At 30.8% G+C, this 23440-nt stretch overlaps 1 protein-coding gene and 2 long non-coding RNA genes across 6 annotated transcripts; 2 read left to right on the top strand and 1 right to left on the bottom strand.

Moving 5' to 3' along the window:
* Positions 1–1816: 1816 nt before the first annotated feature.
* Positions 1817–22671, bottom strand: Scaf (inactive serine protease scarface). 4 transcript variants are annotated; one of them, XM_076316507.1, is made up of 8 exons: positions 22393–22671; positions 10450–10563; positions 8437–8585; positions 6936–7274; positions 5380–5525; positions 4838–5118; positions 3510–3757; positions 1817–2416 (listed from the first exon to the last, which is right to left on the bottom strand). In XM_076316507.1, exons 1-8 carry the CDS (start codon positions 22634–22636, stop codon positions 2228–2230), a joined length of 1710 nt encoding a protein of 569 aa, XP_076172622.1. In that variant the 5' UTR covers positions 22637–22671; the 3' UTR covers positions 1817–2227. The 4 variants fall into 4 exon arrangements, with proteins under 4 accessions (XP_076172622.1, XP_076172623.1, XP_076172620.1 ...); XM_076316508.1 differs by lacking the exon at positions 22393–22671 and adding an exon at positions 17286–17313; XM_076316505.1 differs by lacking the exons at positions 1817–2416; positions 3510–3757; positions 4838–5118; ... (2 more) ...; positions 8437–8585; positions 10450–10563 and adding an exon at positions 20131–21300 and having other exon boundaries at positions 21484–22671.
* Positions 4093–5297, top strand: LOC143149287 (uncharacterized). The gene is made up of 2 exons (XR_012992742.1): positions 4093–4193; positions 4630–5297. It is a non-coding gene; the product is annotated as an uncharacterized LOC143149287 (long non-coding RNA).
* Positions 8416–10640, top strand: LOC143149286 (uncharacterized). The gene is made up of 3 exons (XR_012992741.1): positions 8416–8583; positions 9361–9763; positions 9886–10640. It is a non-coding gene; the product is annotated as an uncharacterized LOC143149286 (long non-coding RNA).
* Positions 22672–23440: the final 769 nt, after the last annotated feature.

Raw genomic sequence — 23440 nt, 5'->3', positions numbered from 1 at the left:
AGGCCATGGCATTCGCCCGTCCACATTTTCTTTTATTCTTATATAAGGAAAATCTTCCAAAGACAACCCCTGATCCATTGGAATCAAGAGTAGTGTAGAATTCCACGCACCCGAAGATGCCGGGTGCAAAATATACCCATTAAAACCACTACAGTAATTGTACACACAAGATTTCGGAGGAACAACGGTAATTGCAAACAGCATAAAATCCGTATGAGGCCCTGAATCCCAATCTCAAGACCACTTGCGGTCCTCGCGGCCACGCCTAGTGGTATAAGGACGAAAGGTTCATTCGTCACCAATTGAACTATGCCCTCGTAGTAGGCGCCGAACTTGGTCGTTCGGACCTCAGAAATTGGGGAGAAGTCGACCCAGAGCACCAACAATCCTTTCCAACTGTAGAAATAGTGATCTGAAATGCCTCTTGAAATACCAGTAGCTGTCCAGGATCAGCTCCAGATACTTCATCTAGGAATTCACCTCGACGTTGACCCCACCTACTCTGATCAGAGTGGGTGGTGGCTCCTGCCGAGGTCAATGTATCGCTAACACCTCATCCCCTCAGGGTCTGTAGTTTGCAATGCTTGCTACAGTACAGATTTGACGAACCTGAGCTACTTGGTACAATACATACCGTAAGACTCCTGTTGGACGTAACAACGACCCAAGTTGGCATTCATAATTCCTTGTTTGGCTTTGTATGTAAAATGTGATACGCGACGGCAAGAAAGACAGGGGCCTTTGCTTAATCACCCGGACTGCGAGAATGGCAATTCTATAAATTTTCCCCAACCCTAAATTGCGGTATATAGCGATGAGATACATGTCAAGGGAGGGGGCAGTTCTAAACATCCAACTCTAAGTTACTTACTAACCCCCCAGAGTATTAGGCTTATTCGAGTGGACTTACATTCCAATTTAGATTCCGGAAAGCATGGCTACCTGAAAGCGTGTTGTTGATTGAAGAGGAATCCGAGATCGAAGCAGTTTCGTCTTTGATGTTCATGGCCAGGACTGCTAGCTGAGGCGGAGAGCCACGGGGACGAGGACACCTCTGAAATGTCAGAATGTGTTCCTTCGTCCCTGAGCCTCCTGTAAAGGCTACCGTAGGACCTCCGATACTGGAGGGCACGGGTATCTCAAGTTCCTCCCAAATAGATCATACCCGTATAGATGTAGTGAACCAGGTCACTCAAATCCTGCAGGTTGGAGAGTTGCCGGTCCAGGGCACCGACTATTTTCTCCAACCGCAAGGCCAGGCAGCGGAAGGACTCTTGAAATACTAATGGTTGTCGAGGATCAATTCCGAATATTTTTTTTGGGACTTCACCTGAACACTGGTCTTATCTACCCAGAGTGGAGGACGGGGGACGAGGGTTGAGAGGGGGAGGGGGAGAGACTCTTCCGTGATGCGTGTCTCACTAGCATCTCGGTCGTATTGAGTAAGATGTTCAGATGTAATTCCAACTGGCAGACCATAACCCCTCCATTGCTGTACATTAACTCTCGTCATCAGCAGTGTACGAAACCGCTAGATTTAACTATTAGGAACCTTTATGTTACACATCTTTTCAACGCAAATAAAAATAAAGTGTATAATAAACAAGAAAGAATGAAAAAATTGGGAGAAGGGAAGGAAGAATTTTGCTAATGAAAGAATGTAAAGTAAAACGAATTTTGGTAGTAGAAGATGATTGGGAGTGGGTGTAATGGTTATTGTTAAAGTGATTTGTGAGCTTAGAATAGATTGCATTAAAAAGGTAAGGAAAGGAACGATTACGAATAGTAATGGATTTTATAGATAAAACAATTAAAATGAAAAATCCAATTTTATTTCAAATCAAGCCAATCTGATTTTATATAGAATAGAGAGATAAAATCTTGTTTACTACCCTAGCATGAACAACGAGGACAGGTATTTTGAAATGCTAAATACAGAAGTCCAAACGAGAGGAACGAATTTAATCGTGGGTAGACTGCGCAAAAAAATTCGTTGTCCTCTTCATTATTATTTTTTTCTTTATTATTATTAATTACTATTTTGTTATTATAAGTGAAAGTTTTTTTTTAATATTCTGTAGTACCCAGTCCCATTCTACATTAGTATTATGTTGACAAATCTTATAAAGGAAAAGAAAATTCTAATTTAGAATCATTCTTAATTGTTTCATTACTAAATGAAATATAATAAATAGATAATTTAGAAAATAGATTAGTCGATGGATCTTCAATTTGCAGGTAGATACTCGTTATTCGTAGACAGACTGCTCTTTCGGTAGTCATTTTTAAAGGGTAGTTCTTCATATTCTTTATTTGTTTTATTTTCTTCTGGTAATATCGAAAGATTTTGTTCAGGTGTGGAGTCCACTATCATTTCTTTCAACCAATCGTCATCCAAGGGTGCAAAAAAGGCAACCTGAAAAAGAATTATTATTAACGTTTTCAATTGTTAGAATTACGCCATGACTTGATGTACTCAAAATTATCCTCTATTTACTAAAGGAATATATAGTAATCTTTGAATGGAATTTTTTCGAAACAAGATTTTTAAGATAGTGGAATATCCCCAAAAGTAATTAAGGTATTGATTAAGCACTTAAACGACATGCGGAATATGTACTTCTTCGATTTACATAGGATCAATTGAAGGATTGCTTTCTAAGGACATATAATACACAAAACCCTTAGTTATTTCCTAATTAGACTATTCCTGAAAAGCTTAGTTCGACCTACACTACGAGAATTTGACCCTCACTCCACCATTTTTTATTCATTCCTACCTTAAGAAGGTAAAAACGGAAGAAAAAACAGAGCTAGTCCGAAGAACTGAAATCGAATAAGGAACAGTATGAAACAGAAAAAGCATTGGGACTTTGCCCTGATCCGTATTTCAGGCACCTAATTCTCTGTCCTTTGGGTGCAATGTGTTTTATCTATTTCGTACCGTTCTTCACTCGCTTTCAGTTTCTCTAATACACTGAAAGTATCAAGTGCTTCCAAACAGCTTCCAAAAACACGAAAAATGTATTAGAACTGTGTGTAAAAATATTAGTTAAGGTACTATAAGCTGTTTTTAAAATAAATGTTTGCCACTAATCTCTTTTTGTGACTGTCTCATTATTTCTACTTATTGCCCATACATTTCTAAATTTTCCGTACTCAAGTTATTTGAATCTTGATATCAATTACAACATTGCAGCAATAAAAATATGTAAAACAATTTAAAACGAACTTCGATCTTAAAATCTAGGAAAGGATGATCATGAAAAACAGTTTTATCAATCGTATAACATATGCCGCTTTGAATAAAAAATTGTACCGTTATGCAATTTATTCGTAGCGTCAATCGCGATGAAGAATTCAACGCGCTTAAAATATTAGGAGGACACCATGTGTAATAATAATTTGCGTAAAAACAGTGCGTATTTAAAAAGTATGCTGTGTAAATAAAATGCAGTACAGTACAATTGATAAACAAATACATCCTTTATTTAAGAGAAGTGGTTTACTTGATTTGTTGAAAGGCATCCTGTGTCTTGACTATAAATTCCAACTAATTCATAAAGTCCATATTTGTTTTCACAAGCAAGAGGTCCTCCAATATCTGCTTCACAAATATTATTGATGTCTTTTTTCGTCGTACCACAAATAATTTCGTTTGCACGGTTTAAGTTTCTTCTAATTAATTGTTCCGTACATTGTTCCGTTGAAAGTATGTCCAAATCCACTGCGTGCATAATTGCCCCAGCATAATGCGCTACATAAATATAAATTTTGTACAATCAGTCATCTTAATTATTAACTACTGTTGGGATACAGAATCGCTAACTAATGGCTTTATTCGTACTGTATAAATGGTTTTATCATATTTCATGACAAACTAATGTCTGGAGAACTAGTTCAGAATTGGATGGTTTGGAAATAGCATGTGATGTAGCATAAAAATATGTAAAGAAGCAGTTGTACAATATAAAATCGCCGATTAGCGATTTAATATAAAACCAACGATAAATAACCATATTTCTTGTATTATAAAATGTAAAAAGTATTTTTGCGCATACTTTAAAACTATTATTGTCAGTGCTTAAACATTTTCTGACGAGGTATGTTGAATGCAATCTTATCTTAACATTTATATTTTAATTTGGTTATTTAACGAGATGGAAGTGTCTGTGATTGTAAACAATTGATAAGTGAGTAAATGTGCATAAATATTACAGTACATACATTTGGTGAAATAAAACTTGACCGCATTATTACAAACGTACCGTTGATGTTAACCAAGAAACACTCACAAATACCATTTGTTAAGTATTTTTTCAATAATTGTAAGAGTTAAATATAAGTGTATCAAGTATAATTATTTAATAAGGTATTAATTCCTTGGAGAAATATTTATTTTTAAATTATTGAGAGGTACAAATACAAATGGTAAGATGACATTTAAATATATAGGTACATACAGTACTGGACAAATATATTTTGACGCGAACGTTTTTGTTAATATTAGTTCTTTTTACGCTGGTACAAACTTCTTATTTCGTAAAATATTTACTATTAATTTGACGTTAATTATCGTGGAAATACGTGCTGATCTAAATCGATGACATCGAAATTTTTCAATTTCAGAGTAACCGCGAATTAAAAAACCACAACCGAAAGAAGGAAGAACATGGATTATTAAAGTATTTTCTTCCAGTGATATCAGATTCGACGCAAGAACATATTTCAATTTGAATAAAATCACTGACGTCAACTACAAAAATGATCGATTTAACGTGCAATGGGTTCTGCTTATAAATATAATAATTGTATACCTGTTTTTTTAACTACGTACCTTGAAGAATGGATTTCCCCCAACCGGTAATAATACATGACTTATTTTTTTGCGGCTGTTTTGTTTTAAATAAACACAGAGGATTTACATGACGATTAAGTATCGCAGGATTTTCGAGATGTAAAACTGCGAGGTCGTGATCAGATAGTCCATTTGTATATCCAGGATGCACTTTGATTGTCGTTACATTGAGAATTTCATAAGGAAGGGGTTCCTCATGTTTTAATTCATATCCCAGTTTCCATTCCCCTAACTTTATTAAAATATCGTCTGGCACCATGCTTGATTGAACAGAAAATGTTTGAGTTAACTAAACTGAATAAAATTAAATTCAAAACAATGAAACATATTTTACAAATTCTTAATGTTAATAAAATTAAATATTATTATTCCATTATAAATTGTATCAACCATAACGTTAATAAGTTATGTAAATGATTCAATAAATACAATTCTTCGAGGTATTGAAACATTTAATTGTGTTCTACCTATATATATATAAATAACATTGCCTTATTTTTGTCTTCAATATGAGCGTTTACCTATCAATGCAATTGGCCGCTGTTAGTACATCACGATTGCTGATAAGAACACCTGAACAAAGAATTTTCCTTTCTTTTGAATGCAAAACCATTGCTTGCCATGGAATTTCAGCGAAAACTGTTTCTGATTTTTGTGTTTCCGATCTCTGTAATATCAAATTGACGTATTTTTTAAATAATTTTAAATAATTTAAAATTATATAGAGTGAACGAGGATGGATGGTATAACTGGATATAAAATAATTCCTTCTACAAAAATAAAGAGATGGATACAATATGGGCGAACATATCTGTTCATTACTTCTTATTTCTGCTTATGTTGATGTCTGTGAACGATGTCAAGGCCACATGGTTGAGTGTACATTGTGTTGATGAAAATTGCATCGTTTTTGATGATACTTCTATTATACAAATGATACTTTTGTCAACCAATCACTAGGTTTTAAATTTTTCAGAAATCAAATTTTGTTTTAAAAATATAGTATGGTACTGTAAAAGAAAATAGACTTATACTATATTACAAATGCAAAGAAAAGAAACGACAAAAATATCGTCTACGAAACAAGATTCGAACTCGCAGTCTCAAAGTCTTAATCCATTAATTTATTGTCATAACCATACCACCTCTGTTCACTTAACGTGAAATTAAACTAATTATTTGTTACAAATTAAACTTTAAACAATTATATCTTCAAACCAGAGGTTTATTTAATGAAAGCTTTTTAGGGTTTTCTTATAGTAAGTATATACTATAATATCCGTAACAGACATACAATTTTTACAGTCCAAGAAATAATTGTTGGTACACATAGATAAAATAATGAATGTTTCTAATGTTTCTTATATTGCATTTCCGGTTTTATGTCGTAAAATCAATTTAGATTCGTTACTTATACATAAACCATATAGTGAAAATTTAAGTATTTAATATTTATTACGACAAAAAAACACTTAATTTATTCTGGAATATTAAAAGCTGATATTCAAAGGCTCAGGAATTATAGTATTTAACAGATATATATTTAGGAATAGGAAATATAAAAGTTCTAATAATATGTCTGTCTTCTCCTAGATTCAATTTATTTCCAAATACGCATTAAAAAAATGAATTATGCAAATTTTTCTAGGTTTCTGAACCATTGTACATCTTACCGCAGCGATGGCCGCAGAAGCTATTAAATAGTAAATATAACGAAATATATACAAAAATATCAGAATAATAAGTGTAAAATAAAGGAAAATTGGATAAAAGTAAAATAAACAACCTTCTAAATATTAAAAAAGAGAATCGGCAAAGATTAAACGTGCTAGGAAAATAATATGAACTGTACGCTTATAAAGAAAACAAGTTTTGCATTGAGAAGAAAATTCAATATAGAGTACTATATACAGTATTATATTTTACGACGAAACTTACTTACACGAAGATATTTTCAAAACTGTATTCTAAACACTCTCTTAATTTGATTATTGCACGAGTTCTCTCCTTAATTTGTTTCGAGATATCAGATATTATACAATTTGTTGACCCCGCTTAATAACTTGAAATTGCTTACCATATTTCTAACACCACATTTCAAATTCAGTTTCTCCACATTCAAATAATCTTCATGTTTTGGAAATGTTTTGATCGGAGGTATTAAAACCTCCGCAGAAATAACTGAATTGTCGGGTATTAATACAGATTCCAATTTTCCGGGAACTGGTACAAGATTATGTAATTGCAAGTCAGGTCTGGGAGGTCTTACTTTCACAATGTTTAAAAATGTTGGAAATCCTTGTTCATTGAATCCACCAGAATAATTTTTAGGAAGATTTTCGGTTGGCCAAGGATCTACATAATTTGGATCTCGACAACACTTGCCGAGCACACCATTTTCAGGATTTTTGCATGTCTGTGAAACAATTTAAAACAATCATTCAATTAAGTTTTGTAATTTCTTTAAGTACATGACTTTGTACATGACTTGTTCTTAAGTACATGACATTTTACAGAACTCTAAATTATGTATCGTGCGCGGCAGACAAGATGATATGCGGGACGGAACATAAATCCGTGTGATTAATTACTAAACACAAAATTTATAAATTGTACACATGACTTTACTTTCAAGCTGTTATCGTGGTTATCCTTCTTAAAATTTTATCTTACTCTCTTTAATCTGACAGTATCTACCATTACGTGGCGATCTAGTCAATTTTCTAATGGAAAATCTCATCTCCAGCGGTTTGTACCTTTCACGTTTTAATTTTAATAAATTTACATACAAAAATCATTAGGTGTTTGGTGTTAATATTTAAAAATAATACTGAAGTAGTCTTCCTTCAGTATTATCCTTCCACATTTTAAATACGATATTTATTTATTTAAAACTCGTCGTCACTTTTCCGTCCTCTTTTAATAACTAGAGTCGAGGTGATCTCATACATCCCCACTACCCGATCATGTTTATGAGTCATAAGTTATGAATTCATTATCCCGGTCGAATCTCGAGATCCCGAACATTTGGGGAAAAAGTGGGACTTTTGAAATTTGAATATCGATTTTTTGTCGACTTTTTCGGCTTTAACGTACTAGAAGAAATAAAAAAAAAATATCAAATTTTGAAATCCGTGGTTCACGCGCTAAAAGGACATCTGCTGAAGATTCCCTCCAAATTGGTCAATTAGAACTTGAGATACACTGTCATCAGTTTAAAAAATACGGATTCCAGAGAAATGCACTCAAATTTTCTCAACAATTACGAAGTTTTGCTAAGAAGTATAAACTGCGCTGAGGAAATATAAACAAAGAAAAAGGAACGAATCTCTTATTTAAATGCGGTGTTAAAATTATTACTTGAAAGTGACAATTACTGTAAACGTGAACGACACTGGAAATACGATCCAACAGGGACGTTACCATAAATTCCAATAAACGTGGAGATTCCGTTTTCATAAATATAAGTAGCATACATTTAATCGCATTTCTTACATTTTCGTCTTATAAATAATTAAATGCATAAAATATTCTCAACTTGATTTAATAAATTTTACATTTTAATCTTCTTTACTTACGCTCAGTGGTACACGATGCAGAAGATCCGTACTTGTCAAAGAAATTGGTTCCAGACTAATTGTACCATCAGTGGTACAAAACTGTTCTTCAACGCAAAGGAGGGCTGCCGCACAACCAAGCTGAACATGGGTAGCGACTGCAAGAAGGTCTGTAGATATCAATATTTTTATTAAAAGAATATAGAATATAGAATATTATTCAAATATAGATAATGGTAAAAAGTATGGTCATAGTTGACTATATCCCTCACTAAAAACCGAACAATCCCAAAAAAGTGAACGATTCTTTTGCATTTAATTAAACAATGACAAATTACATAATAATAATACTAATATGTTTTCATTGTGCCCCATATACAAATATTGAATAAAGAGAAGAAAATAATTATTATTCGAAATTCTTAAATCGATGTATTTTTTACTCGATATAATCGTTCTACAGTTTTATAATAAAAAAGTAATACACGGTTATTAATCTGAAAATAAATTTAAAAGCAATAAAGCATTAAAAATAAATTCGTACAATAAAAAAAACTTAGTCTTGAAACTTGGTTTTATGAATACTATTTGAATTTTGGATTACGGGTGCGATTAAATAATAATTCGGTATTTCTATTTTATCAATAAATCAAACTTTATTAATATTCCGGAAGGTATATCTTTCGCGGGCGTTCTGTGCAAGATCGGCTTTCAGACTAACTGAGAATTGCTGTTCGTTATAGTAATAAACAAACTCTTATTTTGTTTAATAAACATTACGTATCTAGAACATTCTAGAAGATTCTAGAAAGACATTCTGCGTACATTCAGTCATATACGCATGCATATATACATACATACATTTATATATTCACACGCGCGTGCGCGCACGCATACACACATGCATACGGCTACTAGAGATAATTTTTGTTCTATCATCTTTAGATGGTATTGGAAATTCAACAAATACGATATAGAGACTAAACTGTAATCAAGCCAGTGAGTTAAAAAAATGATCCCAGACCGAAGAAACACGCATGAGTCAATCAAATGTTAATATGTTGCACATGGCACCACTGTAAATGCACTGGTGTGAAAAAAATGACCAGATTTGTGGAAAAAAACCACTTTGACTGTTATATATTAACAATGCACAGCCTCATGTGGCGTTACTCATTCAAGAGTCTCCGAGTCGAAATTCAATGCTTGGATAGCCGATAGGACATAATTGCTAAATCGCAAGAAGAGCTGAAGAGAATTCCGTAATCAGTTTATGAAGAAGCTGAATTTACAAGTTGAAAAAAACGAATTGACTAATGTATTCGTGCAGAAGGAGCATATCTTGAAGGTGACAAACCATAAATAACATTACACATTCGAATAAACGATATATATAAAAACAGTTCAAGGATTTTCTAAACGCACCTTGTATTTAGAGTATGACAAATGTCGAGATTTCTCTATTTACAGATTTGGGATTTATCAAGTGCCAAGCAATGGATGTGTGGTACATATCTATCGCCTTCCGCTGACTTGAAGTCTTGCGGGACGGCACAGGGACAAAGAGAGGTCGGACTTGAAGTTAAAGCCCTAAAACGATTGGCCGGGCAGTCCATAATGCTACAGTGTCAGTACAGCTCGTTCAACCTAACGTTGACCAGCTGACTATCGGGGCTGTCCGGTTACTCCTTTTTTTTTTCGTGGGATGTTCGAAATTGAGGGACGGCGGAAAGAGTTCTTTTTTGCAGCTGTTTTCTAATTTTATGAAAAAGAAAAATCATTTTGTAGATTTTACCAAAAAAATATAGGTTTAAAAAATATAGGTTAACGCTCACGCATTAAAGAATGAATAATGCCACTTAAATCCTCTCTCAAAATCATAGAAGACATATCCCACCTTTTTTTTTAAATTAAATGTTTACGAGATATTTCGTCATTTGTCAAATTTAATGGGACTCTCTGTATAACGGTCTCTGTATAACTACATAAATATTAAAATGTCGAATATTAATAAATAAAAAAGAAAATACAAACCTATTTCACCATCCTGATCTGAATTTGGTGATGGAAATCCCTTTGTTGAAGTAATTGCGACAATTAATATTAATACTCTAACAAGCATTTTTGTCACACTTCCACTGCCTGCATCTGCAAAGTACATTATGTCGATAGGTATAAAAACATTCTACAAATTATAGTATTGTTTGTACAATATTTTTCGCTGATTATTTATTGTAAATCTCTCAAAGATAGCACATAAGAAACAGCATACAAATATTTGTGCGTAACGTATCCATTATATGGAATTAATTCTTTAATCGTAAAATTTATCGTGAAATTGCATACTTACTAGTAACGAAGAAAAGTACGTAGTTCGCTTAATACTACGACTAATGACAAAGTATGGTACGTAAGTACTAAATTAATTTACACATTTACTGAACAAAGATTTTATAGTACTTCTTGTTCTCATGGACTTTCCTACCATTTGTTTCTCATAATTTCAAGTTTACAAGTTTAATAATATCTATTATACTAAGAAGAAAACAAACTTGAGGTCAAAAAAATTTATACTAAATAAATAATGCTTGTTTATGCTACGATTTTCGTGTATTTCTTTCAATTAACCTTGTAGTTTACAATTGTTAAAATTTTACTGTATTCCTATTTATCTATGGGAAATAATGCTAAATATCCAAGAAAATGGTAAAAAGGAATATTTTTAATGCTTATTATATAAATGCATCATTGAGTACTTATATAATATAATATGTTGCAATGTGAAAAATTTGTGAAGAATCGATAAACATAATATATAATACTATCTGCGCTTGGCTCAATATATTTTTGTAATTTAATAATAAGATTATTGTTATAGAACTACGATGATAACATCAACTAAGTCGATTTCGTAAATATTTTACGAAAACTCATATTTTGAATATTTTGAATATAACGAAAGATATTTTATACACTCATATCGATTGCTCACTCTGAAAGTTGTTCAATAACAAGCAAAAGAGAAAGTCAAAATGCTCATTTCCATTTCATTCGATGATATTTTACTGAAAGATTAGTAACCCAGTTAAGAAATAACGAAACATCAAATTCTTCTGGTGGCGTAACATTTTTGAGTCTTGTTATATAAAGTCAGAATTTTAAAGGTCCGAAATCTTTAAATTATTTAAATACGTGATATGTGTATATACTTTTAGTGCGGTTACTTTCCTAGAATATACAAGGTGTCCTAGTACAGGCTATCCTCCGTTTAGTTATTTAATTAGAAGATACGTTGCAAGTTTGTACAAAATTTAAATGATTGTAAAGGCAAATTTAAAGTTTAAACATGTTGCTGGAAAAATTTTCCTCCTAATATTTTCTTTCAAAATTTTTCCGGCCACCGATATTGATTCTATGCAAGTACATATCTTTTCCTCTCATACGATATACTTCATATTACCGCTGGAACTTAGAGTCATAAAGTAACTTTATAACATTGATGTTTTCCAATATTTTTTAATGAAAGGATATAACCGAATAAGAAGACACATGTGTCGTTCAAACAAATTTGAATTCCGTTGAGTCATTCGATAATTCATTCAAGTAAGTGATCGACGCCAGTTTTTAACGTTCTATCACTACTTTGGAGGACAATAAAAGATAAAAAACGAAAATCAGGTTTTTGTTCAATTTTTCTTATTCTATTGCATGCAAAATTTAAAAGAAACTCAGAGGCATTTCAATTACGAAGCTGCATATTAGGGAACTTTTTCAATTTCTTCGATTTAAAATCCAAGTTATAAAAATTAAAACAAAAACACAAATGCTCAAAAATACCGATTTTGTATTGAAGTAAACATTCTGTCTTGTAACATCAAAATTTGTATCCAAATGCAAAATAGATGCGCTTATTTTATAACTACTCGTGTTCGGAGTCAATTCTCTTTCGTACTAAATATCTTTATTTTATTTTTCTTGTACATGACTAATAAATACATCCAAGTTCCTGTTGGATTTTTGTCCACTATTGTGTACTATTGTCCACTTGTATAATGAAGAAGAAGCACAAAAAAAAAAGAATTCCAAGGTGACATATACCCCGATTCTCGAGTATAACACATGATACATACACCATCATCATGATGCATGATGATGACACACGTGCAATAATGTAAACATCCTTTTAAAGTAGCTAAAGAAAAAAAGTTTCATTGCTTCTTGACGGTCATTGAACTCACTTTAATTTTGTTGAGATATTTTCATTTCTCATGGAATATTATATTATGCTATTGTCAATATTTAGTCACACTTCTCATTACTTTCAGCCTATAGATAGCGATCTTAAAATTGTTAAAAACTATTTTTATGTATTCCGTTGTCTGTAATTCAAACGGAATTGTGAGCATCGTATAACACGCTTACAATTTGATAAACTACTGTACAGTACATTTCAAGATTTTAAGCTATTAGAGAATTTCTGTACAATCTCACTATTATATTGAAACACGATTAATCAACTGTTATAGATGAAAATTTAACAGTAGTAACGATCAAAACAACGACCAATTTCCCAGAACTCAAACGCAGACAAACCTGCTAATCCAACATCATCCCCTGATTCCATGGATCAACCAAACACTTTGATAATATGGGAAAGAGCTATTGTATTTGCAAACAGATTTTCTTCGGAAAATTTCCCTTGAAAACGAGCTAAACATGTGCATGAGTTATTAACATCTCTCGAACATATGAACAGAGAGTAAACATGTAAAATCTAACATGACAAAATATAATAATGCATTGGGGAAAAAACGATACATTCCACTGCAGTTGCCCGTGATTAATAATCGCAAAACTCCTAAATTACGAACTGATACATAAGATGAGTACCCTTAACCACAATTTCTTGTGAAGAATTCTTTCTGAGGAACTCAGAAAAAATGCGAAAGAATTGTATTGAGCATAATATTTATATTACAGTTACATACATCTGCAATTTTCTATCCTGGTATTGAAATTGCTAATGGTTGCATGTGGTTACTTATTCGTTTTCAGGTTGAATATATCCGATTTACTTTGTGCTTGAACAAATTATAACGAACAAGTTTTGTTTAATTTTAATTGATATACTATTTAATTTTAATGATTCTCCAAATATTTAACGACGATTTTACTGTTTAAAGGTTCTGTTATCCACATGTACGTATGTCTCTCTAAGGACTACAGAGTACCCCATGTAACGACAGTTAATACATCAAAGAATACAAATTCCATGGTATCGGGAAAGTTACCATTACTGTTATTAAAAATATATTTATATGTAGGTTTTATTGAGACATACAGTAAAGTTGAGTTAATTATTTATCGTATTATTATCAGTTTTGATTACATCTGACGAAGTATCGCACAACCTTATGTTCAACACATATTGTTATACAATGATGAAATTAATTTGACCCTGTTGCTCGATCAGACCAACAATACATATCTTCTTTATTAAGGTTATTCTACCTACAGTAACAAAAGAAACAAGAAGTTTTGAGTTGTTTTTAAATATAAAATGATGAAGGTCAGAAAAGTAAGTTTTCTATTATTCAAAAATTGTTTCCATCGGATTAGTTGTGTTTCGCTGGATAATAAAAATTCCATTGTATTAATTGGGAACGAACAAATGAAGTTAAGGTCGCAAGGAACAATTTTTCATTTTAAATGGATTCTTATAGAGAAAAGAATGCTTTTTCTATCGAAACCACTTTCAATTTCGTGGGATGACCACATTTCTTCATTCTAGGTCACGTATTCGGCTTCTTTAAAGCAACTTCTTCGTGTCAGAATAAGCGACGGTCAAACCGTATATATTAATAGAACTGAATGATAAAAAATATCGGAATTATTACTTGTTTAATGAAAATTGTACGATTTCTGAAACTTGTATTAATACTGTAAGTGTTAATGTTCACAATCACTAAAGGATTGTGACAAATTAACTCACGGAGGTTAATAAATTCTGTCTCACAACCAGAAAGTACATTCCTTTGAAAGAATTTCTTTAAAGATATTTATGATCGGATTTTCTCTTTTCAGGCAGATTGTGTACAATATTTCTTCAGTTACTTTGTGGAAATTTAATAACGTACAAGGAAGGTTTCAAACTAAGATTACAATCAAAGTGTAATTTTACTTTACTCGAAATCTGTTTTGTAAATATTATTAAGTTCGACTAGTCTTTTAAATAACTAGTTGTTTATATGTATATATTATACTTATTGTTCGGTAAGTGAATTATATTTTTACAGAAGACATGTTTAACTCGTGCATATTCACACAAATGTTTTTACATTAAAAGCGGGTTCGTTTTCTTCAAAATAATGTGTAGGATTTTGAAACAAACCGAAAATAGTAAGTCTCATCAAATATAAGAGTTCTACGAGTAAATCTGAAGAAAATTTTTAGTCTCCGGATGCCAACGAACGAGTGAAAAAGTCACAAGTAGTAATTGTAATTTATGAAAAAAAAGAAGTCGGATCACCCAGAAATAGTTAATCTTGATCGGATTGTACTGATCGAAAAAGAGGGAAATACACATATACACAATACGTACTTTTCATGTTTCTAATCTCCTACATTTCTAGAATATTTTGTAGCCCACGTCATTCTTTCTTTGGCCTTGAATATGTTTCACTCTGTCTGTCTACTGTCTTTTCTCTTCTACGGTCCGTCTGTCTTGCTTCTTCGTCCATTTTATTAGCAATTACTATTTATAATGACACATGACTTACGTTGGTAAACTGATTTCGTGACTTCATTTTCAGTTTCTGATCATTTTCTAACAAATACAATTTATTCGTCAGCTTTTTATCGATACACTGTTAATTTAAATTCAAACTAAGTTTGAACGGTGTTTTTTCTTTACTTTGCGAAATTTAAATTGCTTTTATCTTGTCCCTTATTAAATATTTAGCGACCAAATTGATTTACGTAGAAGTATGGTCAGATAAAACATTCGTCAATTTTTTTTCCGAAATTAAGTATCTATATATTCGCTCGACTGATAATTTTATACTTTATTATTGATAGTTTTCAATCGAATGATTACAATTTGGATTAAGAACTTTCGTTCCAAGTTTTGATTAAGAATTTAATGCGGACAATTAAATACTTTGTACGTACATTTATTCTTGACATTCTTTTGATTTTTTAAGAAAGCTAATCAGAGCTTCGTTAATGTTCAAAGTTTCATCTAAAAACCTTTGTTACACACTCGTATCGAAGTTGTATATTTACACAACGTGCAATATGCTTACTATATCGTAAATGTTGCACTCAATATTGCTATACATATTAAGATGATTCTTACTCGTTTGTATTCATTCTGTGTAACAAAATAATTCTTTATTTTCGACGGATTTGTATTTCCACCTTGCCATTTAACTTGATGTATTTTTGTATTATACTCAGTACACATAATCTACTGTAAGCGAGGAAAAAAATTTATTTGTATAAATAAATTTTCATTAAAGCACGAAAAAGTAGGTATTTTTAATTAATTTCACAAGCAAAATATTCAGCGAATGTACCGGACGTCGTGTTGAGTGATTGACAAGAAGAACTAGTTCAATGAATTCATTCTTATTAAACGATGAGTGGAAAATCATAGTACATTCGAACAGAAAGTAATTCTATGTAAAAGAATATGGGGAAAATGTGGTACATAATTCTTTCATCTGAGATTTCGTTTTCGAGAAAATCTAATTTGAAGTTTGTTATTTTCTTTTCAGTTTATTACATTACAAATACTGCTGGAAGTTTCCTTCTCATTGTTGCATAGATAACTATGCTTGACGAATTAAAGATAACTAAACGGATTTTAATATATTATTATTTTTTAGATACTACTTGTAGCAGAAACGGTACAATCGCAAGCTCCTAAAGCGAGTAACACGTTAATACACTCTCGATCAGACTATGTTGCCGTAACTCGATAATTTGCAACAAACGAAATGAAATTAACTGTTAACGCGGTCTGATAAAGTATTACTTCGGTCAAATATCGAACTATCTGAGTATAATATCTTATCATTATCAATGTTTACAAACATTAACGTACTAGAGACAATCAGTAAAAACATACATAATAAGTAAATCGCATTGGGTAGTTGAGCAAACTTGAAATTCCATTTTCTCGAAAAGGAAGTCTCGAATGAAAATATTGTATACCACATTTTTTTTCCTTATTTTTTTTAACGTAGAATTACCTCCTGACCGGTTCTACTACGATTTTCCATTCACCTTGTATAATAATAGAACACATATATAGTAGAAACGCTAATTCTGATAAAGTGAGCAATGCAAACATGAAGGGAAATTATTCCACGAATTAGAAACCTTACATTTTGTTTTTAAACAAAACTGTGCAAAGAAAATGTGACATTCTATATAAGCAAATTTGACAATTCCAACGTGTTCAAAAATTTATCTGTTGTTTCAATGTCTACAAAAAATGAACTGTTGATAATAAAAATCTTGATACCAAATTACGCAAAGAAAAATACAAGGAAGAAACTGAGAAAATGTTCAAATTATTTCTCCTTTTCTGTATTAAGGTTACAAGAAAGAAACATTGTTAGTTGTGGTTGAATAATGTCACTTAAAGAAATGCTAACAGTTTTTCAAATTTGGAAAGTATTTTAAGTAGGCTACACTTGATTTAATTAAGAAACGGAGTTGCATATCTGACACGTCATAAACAATTTCCTATAAAGAATCGAATATTATTTAATTATTGAACAAAATGTGTTCCTTGGAAAAGATGGAAAGCCAAAAAAACTTAAGGTAGAAGATAAATTACGATAAAGATTATCGATACTTACATGCTCGAAACATCCGTATCTATTTAAGATTCACTAAACGAAATTTACTCTTTTACGTGCTACTTAATAGAAAGTCAATCAAACTGATGCTGCTTTAGTATTCATCCTTCTCTTATACCAATTCATCGATTTTGGTTGTCCCCCTACCATTTCTGTTCAATCTTGTACCTATTTTCTCCAGAAATTTCTTCATTATTGGGAGTGTAGAATTTTTGCTACGTAATCACTAAGCATGGACAACATTAAATAATGACAACACGAATTCCCATTTAAATATCTCTTATGTAAATGTAAAATTTTACGTTTTACTTTTCATCAAATTTGGTTCTTTATTAATTTTTGTGTAAAAAAATGACAAGATCCTTTGTTATACAATTATTTACATATATATACCAATGTTTCTCAACCTTTAACTTTCCATAGACCCCGTCGATAAGGGAAAACTCTTAACGGACTCCTTAAAGTAGAATTAAATTATTATTTCTTAAACACATTTTAAAACTATTTTTGTCTTTCAACAATTTTTATTTAATTTAAATAATTCGATATCTTGTATTTTTTTCTTGGGATTTATTTAATACTATTCACAATGAAATTGATTTTTTGTTTATCGAAGAGTATCACAATATTTTCATGTAAAACTAATTTATTGTAAACTAAAAGTTGAATACAATTTGCCATTTTCCACTTTTAGCAGCAGCAGAATAAAAAACGATAAATATCGAGTAGTAAACACAAATAAATGTTGGTCAAATACAGAGACAAAAATTAGTCAAATTTAAATTTCATAAGATAGGTGATCCTGCATTTCAGAAATTAAATGGTGATATTAGGTAAAACTCTATTTCAAATTTGGTTCCACATTCAATGTGTTCTTCTACCACTCTATTTAAGAAGTTCGTAGAAAATACTAATAAAATTTATTTATTTTAATCTTCATTTCAATTTACCTTATCACCCACAAAATATTGAATAATCATTTAGAAAAAGAGGAGTCTCGCCGATTTCAATAATTTTTTAACACGTAGAAATCAAGAATTAGCTTCGAATTAGATTTAGATCGGTTTACTTAATTTCAACTTGATTTATTGAATTAGTTACTAGATAGAATAGTTAGGTCTGAGTAAGGTTTGAGTTAGCTTTTTTATTCTGATTGCAGCGCGCCGTGGCATATTCAAAAATCTCCCATTGGAGCTCACAGTTCACACACAAGGAAACAAATTCCGTTGATACCAAATTACGCAAAGAAAAATACACGGAAAAAACTAAGAAAATGTTCAAAAAATTTCTCCTTTTCTGTATTAAGGTTACAAGAAAGAAACATTGTTAGTTGTGGTTGAATAATGTCACTTAAAGAAATGCTAACAGTTTTTCAAATTTGGAAAGTATTTTAAGTAGTCTACACTTGATTTAATTAAGAAACGGAGTTGCATATCTGACACGTCATAAACAATTTCCTATAAAGAATCGAATATTATTTAATTATTGAACAAAATGTGTTCCTTGGAAAAGATGGAAAGCTAAAAAAACTTAAGGTAAAAGATAGATTACGATAAAGAATATCGATACTTACGTAGATTATCTTTACATTTAGTTGGAGTTTTAGCCTAGATAAGCGGTCTTTACATTTACTTTACATTTAGAAAAGATAGGCCGTTTTCACACATTCGACCTCATCGGCAAGGAGGGACTCCTAATTTAGTTCTCGTCACGATTAATCGCATCAACGGAACGCGGTTTTAGAGTTTTTGTCAGAAACTCTAGTCTTGTCAGAATAGTTATTTAAATTTTGTTTAATAGTCCACACATACATACATATGTATATTAAAAACGTGTCTGAAATTTATTTGAATCCCTGCACGCGCCAGTTAATCATTCTTGACGCTTTACAACTGATCTACCTGTATCGAGTTAAAAGAAGGCTACGTTGAAAAAGAAATAAAAGGAATAAAAAAAAGATTGTAGAATCGCTTTCTTCTTCAACAGCCTCATATCTAACCATTTCCAATCTGTAGTAGCCATCTTCATCATGCGTAAACTGTAATCTTGTATGACCACTAGGTAGTTGCAAATTACCTCGATTAAATGTTTTGTCAACCTGTAATTTTTTCTGTATTTTATTGAGCATTCACGGCAGTAATATCACCATACTTGCATACCATGAACTCGTTCTACATATTTTAAAATACCAAAAATTTGTTTTCAAAATTGTAAAGCGTGATAGCAGCAAGCGGCGGAGACCTCGAAAGCTGCATCGAGCAATCTACATTGGTCCAGCGAATCGGACAACGATCAACCACAATTAGTCCTTCCAACGGGAAGGTGGTCCTTCGAGAAGCTTATAGTCGGCACCCCATCGTGCAAACACATTCAATGCTCGAAAGATCTTCGAAATCTACTACGAGCAGTTAACAAAAATTATCCCTATCAAATTTTCCATTAATGATACTCAACGAAAGGAACATTCGGAGAGGAGGCAGAATAAACCTTACATATTTTTCAGCCTTCTATAATTCATTACATTAATAAAATAAAATTTGTGCGAAAGAACAAAATTATTGTGTTCATAAATTGTGTGTTGTGGAAAAATGTTCTTTTGGTTCTGTGAGAGAACATAAAAAATTAAACAATTCTTATATTCAAAGCTCTATTCTATTTAACACTGTTATAAAGTTTTTACTGTAATGTGGGTTTAGTGGATTGAAACAATAGTGAGAACGTATAATGAGTAGAACTTTTATGAATGATTTTTTCGACAGCTTGTTGAATTTATTTTAATATACAGTATCATACTACGTATAAAAATATATAGTACTCCATTTGAAAATATTAAATCGATTTTAGAATCTCTTACAATAGCAGGTACAAAAAATATTTACATCATATAACACCTCCTTCCATAACAAACAACTTCTTTAAAACATTTTTTTCATAATATTGTTTCCTTAAAAAATATTTCACTGTATTGAGATAAACAGACACAGTGCAAATATATATATACTTATTTTTTGTTTGTTAGGATGTGTCATAATATTAATGTGTCTTTTTCTTGTTTTCTGTTAATTTTTGTAATAAGAACTAAAAAAAAAACCGGATACTGTTCAAAAATAAAAATTTTATATTCAAGGAATACTAGCATTGATAACACTGAACTGTGAGAGTATGTTTCAAATAATCAAATTAGTAGCTTGAACATCTGCGATTCCAACGGAAGTGCTACCTTTATAGATATGTTACTATTCATCTATGTTATTGTTATTTAATTCCAATGTAAACAATGGTTCTATTTTTAAAAGAAGTGTATTAAATAACCTTAAAAGACTTTGTGAATTTTTAAGAACTGTGTTGATATATTCCAAAACATTTTTGCGAGTTTGAAAGTTACTATTTAAAGTATATAATAGAGTACCATTATACAAATTAGCAACTTTAACATGTAAGTAAGGGTAATCTAGGAGAGCATTTAAATTTATGGCAAGATTCAAACAAGTTTGAAACTGTGCAAATGCATGAATAATAGATCTGTCATATTTTTCAATACTTGATATTTGAAAATGAGAAATAAAAAATGGTGCAGCTAGTAAACAATCATCAAGACAAATTTCATTATAGGCTTCAGTTATAGTAACATTTACTGAACAATGTGCCTTATAATTATTTGTTTTTCTTCTCTTCTGTATAGCCTCAATTACTTCGCCATATATACGTTGAAAAGTTAACAAAGATCTGTGTTTTCCAATTTTTAAATCTATTATATTAAAAAGCATGCAAAGAAATATAGAATATAGAATATTTTTAATTGATTTATTAGTTTTTTGTTCTTCCATCCAATATTTAATGGTAATAATATATAATTTCCATTCTGGAAGAAGTTCATCGATACATTCTGTATCTATAATCCCCAGGGCATCATCTAATATTTGCCTTCGAGCAATTAATGGAGTTTCTCTTAAATTAAACTGAGATATAGGATAAATACCTTCTAATGGATAATATTCAAGTTTGTTATTTTGATCTATAATTATATATTTCATATTAGTTGGTTTATCATATATACTCATTTTTAAAAGACCAAATATGACCCCAAGAATTTTAAAACTTATTACATTAGTTGAATAATTATTAAAATTCTCTAGTTGTATTGGACATATATATAAATTCCGAAGTAGCAGATCTATAAAATATCCTGGATATCTACCTGTATGAAACTCATTTACAAACCAAGCAGGTAAATTATCAATAATGGCAATATTAGCTGGTTTTAATAGATCCACTATTTTATCTATATGTGTTTCTTTTCCTTTATATTCTTGAAAGTTCTCTTCTTTATAAGTTTCTTTTATATAAGGAAAACTATTAATGTCCTTATTAAATTTAAAAATTTTCTTTGCAGAATCTGTGGCCATTTGTGTATTATAATTTTCTGGAAAACCCAATAAAATAAGCATTTCTGCAGATATATTTGTACAACTATTTACAGTGTCTTCTATTATATTTAATATTCTTTGTCGCATTGATATAGGTGTCCTACTCAGAATTTCAAAAATAGCTTCCTCTAATGTAAATCTCTTCAACCAATTAAAAACAACTTTTATACAATATTCTGAGTAATTACGTGCATTTCCTATTACGGTCACTGACTGTAAGTGATGTAAAATGTTCTCTAATGCATTACATTTCACAATATTTTGCCCTAAGAATACTGCAGCCAATGGTAATATAGATTGGTTTAATCCTTTAAACGAATTTAATAAATATTCAACTCTATAAATTTTGCAAGGCTTTGCGTAACTTTGTCCAATTGGATTCTTAATTATATAATTATGCAATGTATTAAATGGTATATACTGAGTTCCATAAATATAAAAATCAGAATCACAACTTAGTACAGGACAATTCAACATTTTTGCTACTGAAGCAATAGCATTATCAGCTTCAAATAAACATTGCACAAACTGAATATTCTTCTCGTTTATAACATCTTTAAAAATTTGTCTTATTAGTAGAGGATAAAATTTCCTTTCACTCATTGGAGAAAAATTTCTTGCTATTACAAATCTTTGTGTGTATCTTTGTAAGTTTTGTTTTAGATTCTTATCTTCCTTACCTCCGTCAAATAGTACTAGTGGTGTTACATTACACTTTTTCAAATCATCAAAAAAATTGGATACACATTGAGCATATTTATCATAATCACCACCAAACTTACAATTCATATTTTCAGAAGTATCATATATTTTACGATATATATTACAACCATCGATCACCAAATATGTATCACATAGTTCGTAATATTTTAAGTAATAATCTGAATGGTTCTCTATGTATGTTGTTAAACCACGAATACCCATTTTAAATAATTCTTACACTTTTAACAAAGCGAATATAAAAAAGTAACGGAATTTTTTCTGGGAATCCCCTATTTGGATCCTTAAAATATAATCTACATCAGTATGTTCAACCTAAACTTCGTAAAATTACTTCAAAGGAAAATTAATGGCTCCGTTCTAAATACATGAATAGCATAGAAAGAAAAATCATGGTGATGCTAGTAACTTTCTCTTGAAGTGGGGATGAATTAAGTTGTATGCGTAATAGTGTGCATTAAACGTTCTTTGCTCGAGACAGTCTATGGTGTAATAAAAATTGGATCATATTATTTTCATCATTCAAAATATTGTTGTGATTCGAACAAGTTTAAATTATGAATTCAAAATAAGAATTTTCTTTATTTTCGTTATACTTTCAAATAATATGATTTATTAGCGTTTTCTAAAATATAAAAATTAGTAACGTGTACAGTAACATAGAAATATATTATATAACCATAAAGACAATAATCTGTTTTCAAATTTTTCTATCATTAATATTAATATTTTTTTTTGTAGAGAAAAGCTTTACCAAAGCAGGGTTCAGATTTGGAAATTATTTCCGTAAAGGACAAACTAAATTGATATTATAGAAAAGAATATATACAGTGACTAGTATTAATATTTGGACATGGAGCTGCTCAAGAAATTATTACTCTTTTTGACTGTTTATAATAATATTATTGAATTGAATGTTTTCTAATATAGTAAAGTACTTATTATAGTTAGTTAGTTAGTTAGAAATATAAATTTTAATTATTTATGGCATATAATTTTTTGCGTAAC

The sequence above is a fragment of the Ptiloglossa arizonensis genome, chromosome 7 (genome assembly GCF_051014685.1).
Source record: "Ptiloglossa arizonensis isolate GNS036 chromosome 7, iyPtiAriz1_principal, whole genome shotgun sequence".
Lineage (NCBI taxonomy): Eukaryota > Metazoa > Arthropoda > Insecta > Hymenoptera > Colletidae > Ptiloglossa > Ptiloglossa arizonensis.
This window is presented reverse-complemented; position numbering and strand designations above follow the sequence as displayed.

Coding starts and splice junctions, on each gene's coding strand:
- Scaf (XM_076316505.1), bottom strand. CDS start 22,636: ATGGGTATTCGTGGTTTAACAACATACATAGAGAACCATTCAGATTAT. Junction 21,301..21,483: donor TGTAAATGAGTTTCATACAG/GTAGATATCCAG, acceptor ATATAATTATAG/ATCAAAATAACAAACTTGAA.